The sequence below is a fragment of the Lissotriton helveticus genome, chromosome 6 (assembly GCF_964261635.1).
Source record: "Lissotriton helveticus chromosome 6, aLisHel1.1, whole genome shotgun sequence".
NCBI lineage: Eukaryota > Metazoa > Chordata > Amphibia > Caudata > Salamandridae > Lissotriton > Lissotriton helveticus.
Genome location: NC_136067.1, coordinates 892351622 through 892364609, shown reverse-complemented (window position 1 = coordinate 892364609; position 12988 = coordinate 892351622). Strand labels below are relative to the sequence as shown.

The window sequence follows — 12988 nt, the reverse complement described above, 5'->3', positions numbered from 1 at the left end:
AACGCGCCGAAATCTAGATGACACGAAAGTGATGTCTAGTAAGTTGCCACCCAGCAAATAACGGCATGGGGCGTCGCGGGGGGTGGGTCATCAGTAGCAAACTGTTGCGCGAATAGTTCCAAGGCAGCAGAACGATGGCACCAAGGTGATGTCCAGTAAGTTGCCGCACTGGTTTTGGTATCCTACAATGCTGCTCCGAATAACGGCGTGGAGCGCCCCGGGGGAGGCGGCGTGAACGGGCCTCTCCAGGTGGAGTGTCATCTGTTGTAGTGGGGCGCCCCTTTACCGTTTCAGTTGCCATTCCGTCCGTTTTTGGTCCACTGTGTCAAAAGCCGCAATTCAGCTGAGTTGCACCCACTCTTGCGGTGCAGCGATAGGCGGCTGTCACAGGACTCTCAAAATGGCGGCAGGCTGTTTCCTTTTTGGGCCTGGTCCACTGAAATGGCCCTGGGACACCTTGGAAATCGGACGCTTGTCTGCTAGGTCTTGGACCCCATTCTCGAAAGCGTCCCCTCCGCCTTGAGAATTCATCAAAAGTTTTGGGGGCTCCGACTCCTGCAGGCTTCTGGTGGGGAGCGGCTGCCATGATTGCTCGCGGAATGACCACGACGGAGCCACGAGATGGTGGTGCTTTCATGCTGACGCCAGCTTCAGTCTGAAACATCCAGAAACAAGGTGGGGCTTTCATCGTTTGGGAAAAAAAAAAAGTTTTCATCCTATGAAAAGTGTTGTTTTTAGGTCACATGATCATGCCTTCCATCATTAGGAAACCAAAAGTAAAATGAACCAATGAAAAGTTTTATAAACAAGTCACATGACCTGTTATGCGGCATAGGGTATAAAATGCGGAGAAAATACGTTGGCACGTGAGGCGGCGTCAGTAGCGGACCGATGTGCGAATAGGCCGAAGGCAACACAACGCGCCAAGATCCGGATGGCACCGAGGTGGTGTCCAGCAAGTTGCAGCACTGGTGTGGCCATCCTACAATGCTGAAAGTCGGCGTGGGGCGCCCCGTTGGCCTGTGAGTTTGCGTCAGTAGCGGACCGATGTGCGAATAGGCCGAAGGCAGCACAACGCGCCAAGATCCGGATGGCACCGAGGTGGTGTCTAGTAAGTTGCCGCACTGGTGTGGCCATCCAACAATGCTGAAAGTCGGCGTGGGGCGCACCGTTGGCCTGTGAGTTTGCGTCAGTAGCGGACCGATGTGCGAATAGGCCGAAGGCAGCACAACGCGCCAAGATCCGGATGGCACCGAGGTGGTGTCTAGTAAGTTGCCGCACTGGTGTGGCCATCCTACAATGCTGAAAGTCGGCGTGGGGCGCCCCGTTGGCCTGTGAGTTTGCGTCAGTAGCGGACCGATGTGCGAATAGGCCGAAGGCAGCACAACGCGCCAAGATCCGGATGGCACCGAGGTGGTGTCTAGTAAGTTGCCGCACTGGTGTGGCCATCCTACAATGCTGAAAGTCGGCGTGGGGCGCCCCGTTGGCCTGTGAGATGGCGTCAGTAGCGGACCGATGTGCGAATGGGGCCAAAGGCAGCGCAACAATATTTTCTGATTTGAAGACACCACAAGGCGCTGAGATGCCAAGATCCGGATGGCACCGAGGTGGTGTCTAGCAAGTTGTGGCACTGGTGTGGCCATCGTACAATGGTAAAAGTCGGCGTGGGGCGCCCTGTTGGCCTGTGAGATGGTGTCAGTAGCGGACTGATGTGTGAATGGGGCCAAAGGCAGCGCAACAATATTTTCTACTATATTTTCGGAGTAGAAGACACCACAAGGCGCTGAGATGCCAAGATCCGGATGGCACCGAGGTGATGTGTAAGTTGCGGACCGATGTGCGAATGGGGCCAAAGGCAGCTCAACAATATTTTCTGAAGAGAATACACCACAAGGCGCTGAGATGCCAAGATCCGGATGGCACCGAGGTGATGTCTAAGTTGCGGACCGATGTGCGAATGGGGCCAAAGGTAGCGTAACAAGATTTTCTGTATGGAAGATACCACTAGGCGTTGAGATGCCAAGATTCGGATGGCACCGAGGTGATGTCTAGCAAGTTGTGCCACTGGTGTGGCCATCGTACAATGGTAAAAGTCGGCGTGGGGCGCCCTATTGGCCTGTGAGATGGTGTCAGTAGCGGACTGATGTGCGAATGGGGCCAAAGGCAGCGCAACAATATTTTCTGACTGACACCACAAGGCGCTGAGATGCCAAGATCCGGATGGCATCGAGGTGATGTCTAAGTTGCGGACTGATGTGCGAATGGGGCCAAAGGCAGCGTAACAATATTTTCTGTATGGAAGATACCACTAGGCGTTGAGATGCCAAGATTCGGATGGCACCGAGGTGATGTCTAGCAAGTTGGTGTGGTCATCCTACAATGCTGAAACTCGGCGTGGGTCACCCCATTAGCCTGTGAGATGGCGTCAGTAGCGGACCGATGTGCGAATAGGCCGAAGGCAGCACAACGCGCCAAGATCCGGATGTCACCGTGGTGGTTTCATAGTTGAGAGGCACTTCATCTGCAGTGGGGCGCCGAGATCCGGATGGCACCGAGGTGATGTCTAGCAAGTTGCTGTACTTGTGTGGTCATCCTACAATGCTGAAACTCGGCGTGGGTCGCCCCATTAGCCTGTGAGATGGCTGTTCTTTGGATTTGGGCCTGGTCCACTAAAATGGCCCTGGGACACCTTAGAACTCGGACGCTCGATGTTTTTTTTCCTTTCCTGTACATGCAAAAAAAGGTAAATGCCCGGTATGTTACACGCTTCATCTGCCACGATGAACTCTCCAGAGGAACCGAAAAAAAATATAGTTGTGGTAACTATACCATGCATCGTCATATGGAGAGGTGGCACCAATTAATGATAGTGCTGCATAAAAGAGAGATTTGGAGGAGAACCCCTGACCTGCTAGTACATTCATTAAAGAAGTGGCACTGAGAGCTTCAGAGGCAAGGGAAACGGTTCCAAATATTTAGAAGAACTTTGGAAAGATTAAAATGACATGTTTAGATTGTGGTAAATTAATTTCATGTGGGCAGATGAGTGTTACTCTAATAAATACAGCATATGAACATCATCATAGTCGATGGTTGGTAGAGACATTTTGACTATATCCTGGACCTGCCCGTCCTCGCCCAAAATGGCGCCGGAATAAATGGGACTCGTAACTCCTTGTTGTGTACTGGTTGCACAACCTTGATATCACGAGATACGTATGCAGTTTTGAAGCACATGGCGGGCGGGGACGAGAATTGATTGAATATTTCGACATCCCTATTGATATTAAGTTCTGATGTGTTATTGATTACTGTACTGTTGAAAATTCGAATTAACGTCACCCATGGTACTTGCCCGCAAATGTATATCTAGATAATTTTATTGTAACTGGCCCTGTCGTATTTTAATTATAAAATGTACGTCCACCGATTCCGTAGCTGTTAGACACCTTAGTTTTTGCAACCTAATGGCCCGCCCGTTACGTTCCTCTACAGTGTAAATGTCTATTCATCATATACGATTACAGTTTGCTCCGTGGCAGGCCCACGTGGTTATAGGCTCGTATTTGTATAATGAAATTTTCACAATAAAGGTTTTTAAAAGAAAACATGGTAGTAGTGTATACATTGGTAAAGTTTTTAATAATAGTCACTGTTTTAGAATCATTAAAAGGCAAGTGAAATAAAGCAGACCAATTACATGAAGGGTAAAAGGTATAATACGAAGGAACGCAGTAAAGATAAATGGTCAAGGGCTGTTGTGTTTTCTATTCCTGCAACATAAAGTGATCGATAAGAATCTCATATTCAGGCGTATCGGCGACTAAGACAGCAGGTCGACCCTCTTTTGCTCAACGGCTCCGTCATGGGACGAAGAAACGCTCTTTTTCTCGAAAAAAGAATATATTTTACTTGCAGGACAGTTGTAAAATTTCCGGGAAAGTACATTAGCCTGGAACATTATAACATATATTTAAGAGAAAATAATGTTCGGAAGTAATTAAAAGCGTAATTTTTAGGTGATATGACCAAGGCTTTCATCATTAGAATAAGAAAAGTAAAATGAACCAATGAAAAGTTTTATTAACAAGTCACATGACTTGTTATGCTTACGTTACGCGCTGCGCGCCCCGGATGACTTCCGGATGCGCTAACGCGGCGCGTCATATGACGCATTACGCGACAACGCAGGTCCAGAATATAGTCAAAATGTCTCCACCAACCAGCGGTCGAAACACAACCCCTTTCAGCAGGCTAAATAGTTCTGTTAAATGACAACAGAAGGGACAGGCAACAAGAACCATCAGTCAAAGAGGGGAGGGCTAGTTCTTCTCTACCGGGTTACATTGGGGCGCTACCGGAACTGATCGAATTGGTAGTCTACAGCAGTGGTTCCCAAACTTTTGACTCCTCAGGACCCCCATTGAGTCACCGCTGAAAGCCGGGGACCCCCAAGCAAGTTGTATGATTAAAATTTCAAATATTAAAACAGTAATTCGAAAAAAAACATGTGTGCACACAAAACAAATACTCAAAGTACTAAGGATTTTGGGGCCAGATATACGACCATTTCATTTAGCGCCTCGCAATTGGCGACACATTGCGAGTGGCAAATTCCAAGACACTAAATGAAATGTACAACAGTGTGTTTAACACTGTTTGGGATTGCGAGGCCATTGGGAATGCCAGCCCTCCCAGGGATGGTGGCCTGCTGGGCTCAACAAACCACCATGTCTGGGACTGCTTTTAAAGAAAGCAGGTTTTTTTTTAAAATGCAGACCGTTTTCCATGCATTTAAAAAAAAAAGAAAATGAAACGTTTTTGTATAATTTTCTAAGGGCAGGCAGTGGTCCCTGGGACCACTGCCTGCCCTTAAAAAATAATTTTGCATGCATTTGCAAAGGGGAACGGGTCCCCTGGGGACCCCTTCCCATTTGCGAATGCATTACCATCTACTTGAAGTAGGTGGTAATTGCGAGTGTTTTGCGACCCCAATTGCAGTCGCAAAACATTTGTACATAGTTTTGAGACTCACTATTTGAAAGGGAATGCTTCTTCCAAATAGCAAGTTGCAAAACCTATTTAGCGAGTCAACAAAAAACTGCGACTTGCGAAATAGGCTATGTACATGGCTCAATAGACTTTTGCATGCGCAAACCGGTTTGCGAACCCGTTTGCGCAAATAAAAACGGGTCGTACATCTGGCCCTTAGTATTTTATATTGAAGGATGTTTTTCACATGTTTTTCATTTGTTTTAAAGCATCTCTCATACCATTGTAGGATGTCAGCACTTTACATCACACACATATAGAGACAATGAATCATACTTGCAAATCAGTGTATAGAAAATGTTAAAGGGGACTACAAGGTGTAGTATTCACATGTCATTCATACTGGTAGGTATTTTTAAAGAGTGCTTGGTCTGGAAAAGCACAAACTCAGTATTCAGAACATAACACAGTGGCTAGCAGTGACTTTAACATAAAAAATGTATTTCCTACCAAATAATTTTTTAGCAGCATCAGGATAATGAATGACTGGGAAAAAACATAAGTTACTAACTGGTACCATGCAGTTTGCAAGCAGCTCTTTGATGACAGTTTATAGGTCCCTCTGCTAGATTACGATTGTCACTTATGAAGTGCACAGTAACAAAAGAATCTCTGTGTCAAAAGCAGTAACCACGAACCTAGGCACATAAAATACTGCTTTTTAAAATGCATGTTAGACGTTATTTGCAGTAGGCATATTAACCCTCTGTGCTATATTAGTTAAGTCAAAAATGCCACTGAACAAAACTCTAATCTCTCTCCAGCCGGTACATTAATCACTGGCATCATCTTGACACTTTTATTGTTGCTCGAAAGCTGCTGCTAATTAAACAAGAAATGTTGCTGTGCTTTTAAATCTTCTGCCTACGGACCCCCTGGGAATGTGTCACGGACCCCTGGGGGTCCGCGGACCCTAGTTTGGGAAACACTGGTCTACAGTGTTTCTGGATGTTTCAGACCGAAGCTGGGGTTAGCATGAGAGCAGCACCATTTCGTAGCTCCGTTGTGGCCATTCCGCAACCAATCATGGCAGCCGCTCTTTATCGTTATTTTGGGCGGGGTGGGTGGCGGAGCCGAGCTGTTTTGCAGCCATCATTGTGTGGAGTTCAGTTCATCTCACTAGTTTTGTATTTGTCATGAGGGGTTGTTCCTAATGTTTCTATTTTAGCGAGGTCAAAAAGAGATCCCATTAGTGGCCTACTGATTTTGCTCGATTCCTTTTCTTTTTTTTTACACGATTTTTCGTTATCTGCAAAGACTAAACAGAGTATTGCGACTCTGTGTTTGTTTGTAAATAGAGAATGAACCAAAGAGAACTAATTCTAAAACAGTAAATACTTGGATAACAATCAATCAAATGGAGAGAGAAGCAGGCACGACGGATTACAACGGGGGCAAAGGCCTGCGTTAACTACCTTTCACTATCTGCAAAGAGAGAGTACTCCTAATAGAAATGAGGGGGGGGGCACCATTCAAAGCAGATCAGTGTGCATAAACACGAAAATGTTTTCACTTACCACGTACTTGACATTCGACAGCTTATGATATTTGCTATTAAAAAACCATTGTAATTCACTGAAAAAACCATAGGTTATAGACCATATATAGTTAGGAATTAGCATTTACAAAACCTTGAAAATTCACTGAAAAAACCATAGGTTATAGACCATATATAGTTAGGAATTAGCATTTAAAAAACCTTATTTTACTCACACAAAACCATTGAAATTCCATATATAGTTAGTTGCACTAACTATATATTGCGCACCCGCAATCCACTGCTGATCATGTCACATATTACATCATTCATGACATGGTCAGTGACATCACTGATGACATCACTGATGACATCTCAAATGACATCACTGATGACATCACTGATGACATCTCATTTGACATCAATGACCACATCACTGATGATATCATTCATGTGACAATACAATGCATCTCCTCACATTTTAATATAACCTCTGTTTCACCCAGTGTTAAATACAGACTATAATTTTTGAAACCATTGACACACCAATACTAGTTACTACATACGTACTCACTGATTCCTACGTCTACACACACATTCACTCATTCACCCATACAATCATTCATACATACAATCACTCATCTTTACAACACTATCATATGCACTCATACACCTATACAGACACTCACACTCTGCCACTCATCCATGGAGTTACTCACACACCTAGTCAGTCCTGTAAAGAATCAATCACACTTCCATTTTCTTGTCTATACAGTTAAACATAGAGCACCTTACATTTTCAAACATATAGTAACACATACTTACTTTCTTATACAATCATTGATACAAGTACACATTGATCTGCACAGAGTCACACACCTCCCAGCCAGCCACACACACACTCAGTCTCCCATACAAATACTTGGACAATCAATCAATAACCCATATAGTTAATCATATAGCTACTGATCAACACATGCAGTAGTTTACAGAACAACAGACATAATGATGCACAAATTAAGACAGTTTAGTCACTAACCCATGCACTCAGTGAGACACATTTAATCACTCACTCATACATTCAGTCATGCACCTACTAAATCCTTCGTCCAGACAGTTATACATCTACTCATTCTTCAATATCTAAAACATATTTAAACTTTACAGAAACACACAGTCACTGGATGATGTCATCAGTGATGTCATCAGTGATGTCATTTGAGATGTCATCAGTGATGTCATCAGTGATGTCACTGACCATGTCATGAATGATGTAATATGTGACATGATCAGCAGTGGATTGCGGGTGCGCAATATATAGTTAGTGCAACTAACTATATATGGAATTTCAATGGTTTTGTGTGAGTAAAATAAGGTTTTTTAAATGCTAATTCCTAACTATATATGGTCTATAACCTATGGTTTTTTCAGTGAATTTTCAAGGTTTTGTAAATGCTAATTCCTAACTATATATGGTCTATAACCTATGGTTTTTTCAGTGATATATATATATATATATATATATTAACGTAATATTAATAAAAAATATACAATATTTTTACCATAGGCTAGTGGGAGGGTACAATTTACTATTACCACTCCAGTGAGTGCAACAGTAGGGAAAGCGTTGGATAGCGGGAGGGTAAAAATTAATATTCCCACTCCAGTGAGTGCAACAGTAGGCAAAGCGTTGGATAGTGGGAGGGTAAACATCACTATTCCAACTCCAGAGAGTGCAACAGTAGGAAAAGCGTTGGATAGCGTAGGGGTAAAAATTACTATTCCCACTCCAGAGAGTGCAATTGCTGAGAAAGCATTGGATAACGTAGGGGTAAAGATTACTATTCCCACTCCGGAGAGTGCAACAGTAGGGAAAGCGTTGGATAGCGTAGGGGTAAAAATTACTATTCCCACTCCAGAGAGTGCAACAGTAGGGAAAGCGTTGGATAGCGGGAGGGAAAAATTACTATTCCCACTCAAGAGTGTGCAACAGTAGGGAAAGCATTGGATAGCGTAGGGGTAAAAATTACTATTCCTATTCCAGAGAGTGCAACAGTAGAGAAAGCGTTGGATAGCGTATAGGTAAAAATTACTATTCCCACTCCAGAGAGTGCAACAGTAGGGAAAGCGTTGGATTGCGGGGGGGTAAAAATTACTATTCCCACTCCAGGGAGTGCAACCGTAGGGAAAGCGTTGGATAGCATAGGGGTAAAAATTACTATTCCCACTCCAGAGAGTGCAACAGTAGGGAAAGCAGTGGATAGCCTAGGGATAAAAATGACTATTCCCACTCTAGTGAGTTTAACAGTAGGTAAATTAATGATTTAATATATTAATAAAAATACATTGAATATCAATACCAATAAAAAATTAATTAAAATTAATTACCAAATTAATATTATGTAATAATGAATCAAATAGAAATAAAATAAATATTAGTTATTAAAATTAATTACCTATTCATAATTAATTAACAACTAATTAATTTTCAATAACAAAAACGAATTAATAATACAAATGAATACCAATTAATAAGTAATTAACAGTAAATTAATTATCAAAACACAAAAAGTAGTTTTAATATGTAATTAATTACAATTAAATTACTTCCCACCCTATTCCCCTATAAACCCACAATCCGCTACAGAAAATAAATTAATAGAATTATCATAATCATCAATTAATCAAATAATGCAAATTAATTACCAATTAATAAGAATTAATTACCAATTAAAAATTAATTACCATTATTTAAAAATCAATACCAATAATAAATAAAAAGTATTTACTTAATTACAATTAAATTACATCCCACCCTATTCCCCTATAAACTCATAACCTGCTACGGAAAATAAATTAATAAAATTAACATAATTATCAATTAATCAAATAATACAAAATAATTACCAATTAATAAGAATGAATTACCAATTAAAAATAATTACCATTATTTAAAAATCAATATCAATAATAAATGAAAAGTATTTACTTAATTACACTTAAATTCCTTCCCACCCTATTCCCCTATAAACCCACAACCCGCTACAGAACTAAAATGCAAAATTAAATTAAAAATAATTAGTAATTTCTAAAAAATAATATTTAATTTAATATATTTAAATTACTTCCCACCCTATTTCCCTACAAACCCACAACCCGCTACAGAATTAAATTACGCAAAAATTAAATAACATAAAATTCATTACTTAAAATAAATTGCAAAAAGAATATACACTTTTCACACATATACTAACATACAAAACACTTTAAAAAATTGGATACTATTACAAATTCGATATATTTTAATACCTATATTATATACTTCGATATTTTGATTTTCTACATTTTGACAATCAATATTATATTACTTACCTTAAATTCGATATTTTTAACCACTATATTGTGTCCATTCTATATTTTGTCCATTCTACATTTTACTTCGATATTATGGCTATTCTATATTTTGTATTCGATATTATGTCTAGTTACCCGCCGGTGCATCACTTTTTTTGAAGCACCAGCGGTGAAATAGGTTTTCCAATACTTACAAGGCCACGTAAAGTCACCCTGATTGACTTTACATAGCCTTGTAAATATGGGTCCCTTTCATGCATTACTCTTGCTGTGGGTTTTTCCACGCAACATCTATGGAACCTGACACATTCCAAGATTTAAAACATTTTGTAAAGTTGGGAATGTATCAGAATTCTACTCTGCCACAGGGGAGGCATAGGAGTGGAACAACGGGGAGAAATACTTTTATTTTTCCTTTTTGGTCCCTCTTTCTATGCGAGCTGCATTCTGCGGTATGCGTTGAAAAAGGAAAAGACCATCAATGATTGTTTTTGTGCAGAAAGTGTCCCTTCCTGGACAAAAACAATAATTTCCACAGTGCATGTACCCTTGCAAAAAAACGCAAGGTGGCCTGCGCTGGCACATGGCAGCCAACTCTACACCAGTGCAGGGGAAAACACAGGAATGCATCATATTGTTGTTAATACAACGCATCCGTGCTTTGAAAAGGACACAGCACAGCACAGGTAAATTGCTTGGGGCACCTCGCTACGCCATTATCTTGTAGATGAGGCCCCTAGGTTTTAAGCAGTTTGTAGGAAGGGTGATAGTGTAACCATATATTATTATGAATGCATTAATCTCGGCCATTTGTTAAAATTGTGTTGCAAATTACCTGAGATTTAAGTGATTTCATAAATTAAACTGGCCTTCAGCCTTGTTCCTCTGTATGGGTACAGAAGTACTCAGTGAATTGCAATGTCCTTTTAAAGTATATCAAGGAGTCCTTTATTCCATATATAAAAGAAACACAAATCATTTAAAACTCATTATAGTTCGAAACATTTTAAATATAAGCTACAGCTACTTGTGGAAATATGTTTTTGCCATGCAGGAAGACCCAAACAAACATAACAATTAAGTTCAGGAGTAATGACTAATTAAAATGTTGCCCGAATTTCTTGATCAACACAAGACTCTGCCAGTCTATACTTATCAACTTAAATGATTCATTCACTGCCTAACATTCACATGCAGGTTTGTTCAAACATGTCACACTTTTTGCTTTAACAGTAGTGTACTATTTGAAGTAACTCTATAAGTGATCGCCATAATATTACCTTTGCGAAGAAAACTCCCTTGCCGGTTGTCCAGAATATTGCTTGGCATATGTTTGTAGTTTGCCCTTGTGTCTGATCTCATATTCTTGAAAGCAGCCTGTTTCACAACAGAATCCATTTCAAGATCACTTAGATGCTTCCCTGTAAACTGGCAAATCTTCACCACCACAGACCGAAGGTTCTGGAAAAAATAAAGAGCATTTAGCATTTTTCCTACTGAACGCTATCTTTTACAAGACGATAAACCTGCTATTTTTTTTTTTAAATATGTCTACATGTTCAACCTTCCATGATGTTCAGGATCTGTCATCTAATAAATTCTGATATGGTTGATGCAGGTTGTGGGAGAAAATACATTCCTTGTGGTTTCTTAAGAAAATAAGACCTGCGTGTATAGCTTATCCCTCTGCGACCCAATAATGTAGAAGAATCCCTTTGGGGGAAGGGAAAATGTTCCATGGACAAGTTTGTACAGCATTGCTATGAAGGGGAAATAATGCTGGCAACCTCTTGGTGTTGAAATAGGAGACCGAATATTCCTGGACATTTATTATAATTGTGATAAAGAGGAAGGGGTTGCAGAGTTGACTGGGAGAAGGTTGAGCACTTTTGGGAGTTCTGTAGAAACATAAATGCAGCTGAAATTATAAAAAATATCTCAGAATTATTCTAGGGACGCCAATCTAGATCACATAATACATGTAGAGCAGTTTGAAGAACCCATAGCAAAGACCAAAGTTATCAGTTTTGTCAGTCTATTGTGTGCAGTAAAATGACTATCTATAAATGTTTTTATACTTTCAACCTGAACCTTCTCTTCAAGCGTTACCATAAGTGTGCAACCAAAGCAAAGATAACTCCTTCAATGTACAAGGCTCTGATTTCGCTCATCATCAGACAAAGATGCATTGAGATTGGAATCATTTATACCAATCTTAGTAATAAACACTTGGCAAAATCATTATAAAAAGTTTGGCCCAAACAATGAAACTTCTCTTGCCCTTAATACCCACCTGCTTCAAAAGGGGTAAATCTCCAGAAAACTAGTAGGGGAAACATGCTAAAAGATGAAACAATTATAGATGCGGTTCACAGAGGGGGAAGGAGGGTTATGCTTCTCTCATTAGATGCTAAGTAAGGTTTGGACAGGTTTCTGATGGCAGCTTTGACTGCAAGAAGCTTAGGACCTGGTTTTCTCAACATATTGGTGTACAAGACACACTACCTGTATGCCCAAAACAGGGTTAATTAGAGAGATTCCCAGCAAGTATGGATTAAGAAGGGTATGAGGTAGGGTTGCAGTTTGTCCCTCTCCATTTAGCTCTTTCCATATAATAACCTGTGCAATTCATACCTGGGCTATTTGTGGTGTTCAACGGGGCAATGTATTTATATGATCTATGCTCATGGATGTTAGACATTATTATCACGTTTGCATCAATGATCCTTTTATCAAGATTCAAACATCTTAGTGCCTTCAAACGTTACCAATATAAACTACTTCTATGTGAAAGTTAACATGGAAGTAACTGTGTGTTTTTGCCTGTACAAACTAACGTTGCGTGGACTACAAGTTACATGATGCCTAGGAAGGACATGAGGATTTCTGAAGAATCATGGGGGATTTATTGGAGGAGCTTGCAAGCTGTTCGGCATGTGTAATTTATTTGTGATGTGGTTGCAGAAGCTTGTACTTTGGGAGAGACTGTTTACCTCTCAATTGGAAATTGCAGCCTTGGAAAAATAAGGATGGTATTTGAAGCATGTGCAAGAAGTACTGCCCTCACAGATAAAAGAGAACGTGGGTTTATAAATTAAATCAGCA

General features: G+C 40.8%; 1 protein-coding gene across 3 annotated transcripts in view; it reads right to left on the bottom strand.

The window, feature by feature from the left end:
- The window catches only part of LOC144761579 (amine sulfotransferase-like), a 476546-nt gene that overhangs the window by 21585 nt on the left and 441973 nt on the right, over positions 1-12988 (bottom strand). For all 3 annotated transcript variants that reach the window (XM_078646877.1, XM_078646878.1, XM_078646876.1), the window contains one exon: positions 11164-11344. In XM_078646877.1, coding sequence (XP_078503003.1) covers positions 11164-11344 — 181 coding nt within the window. The remainder of the gene's footprint in view (positions 1-11163; positions 11345-12988) is intronic.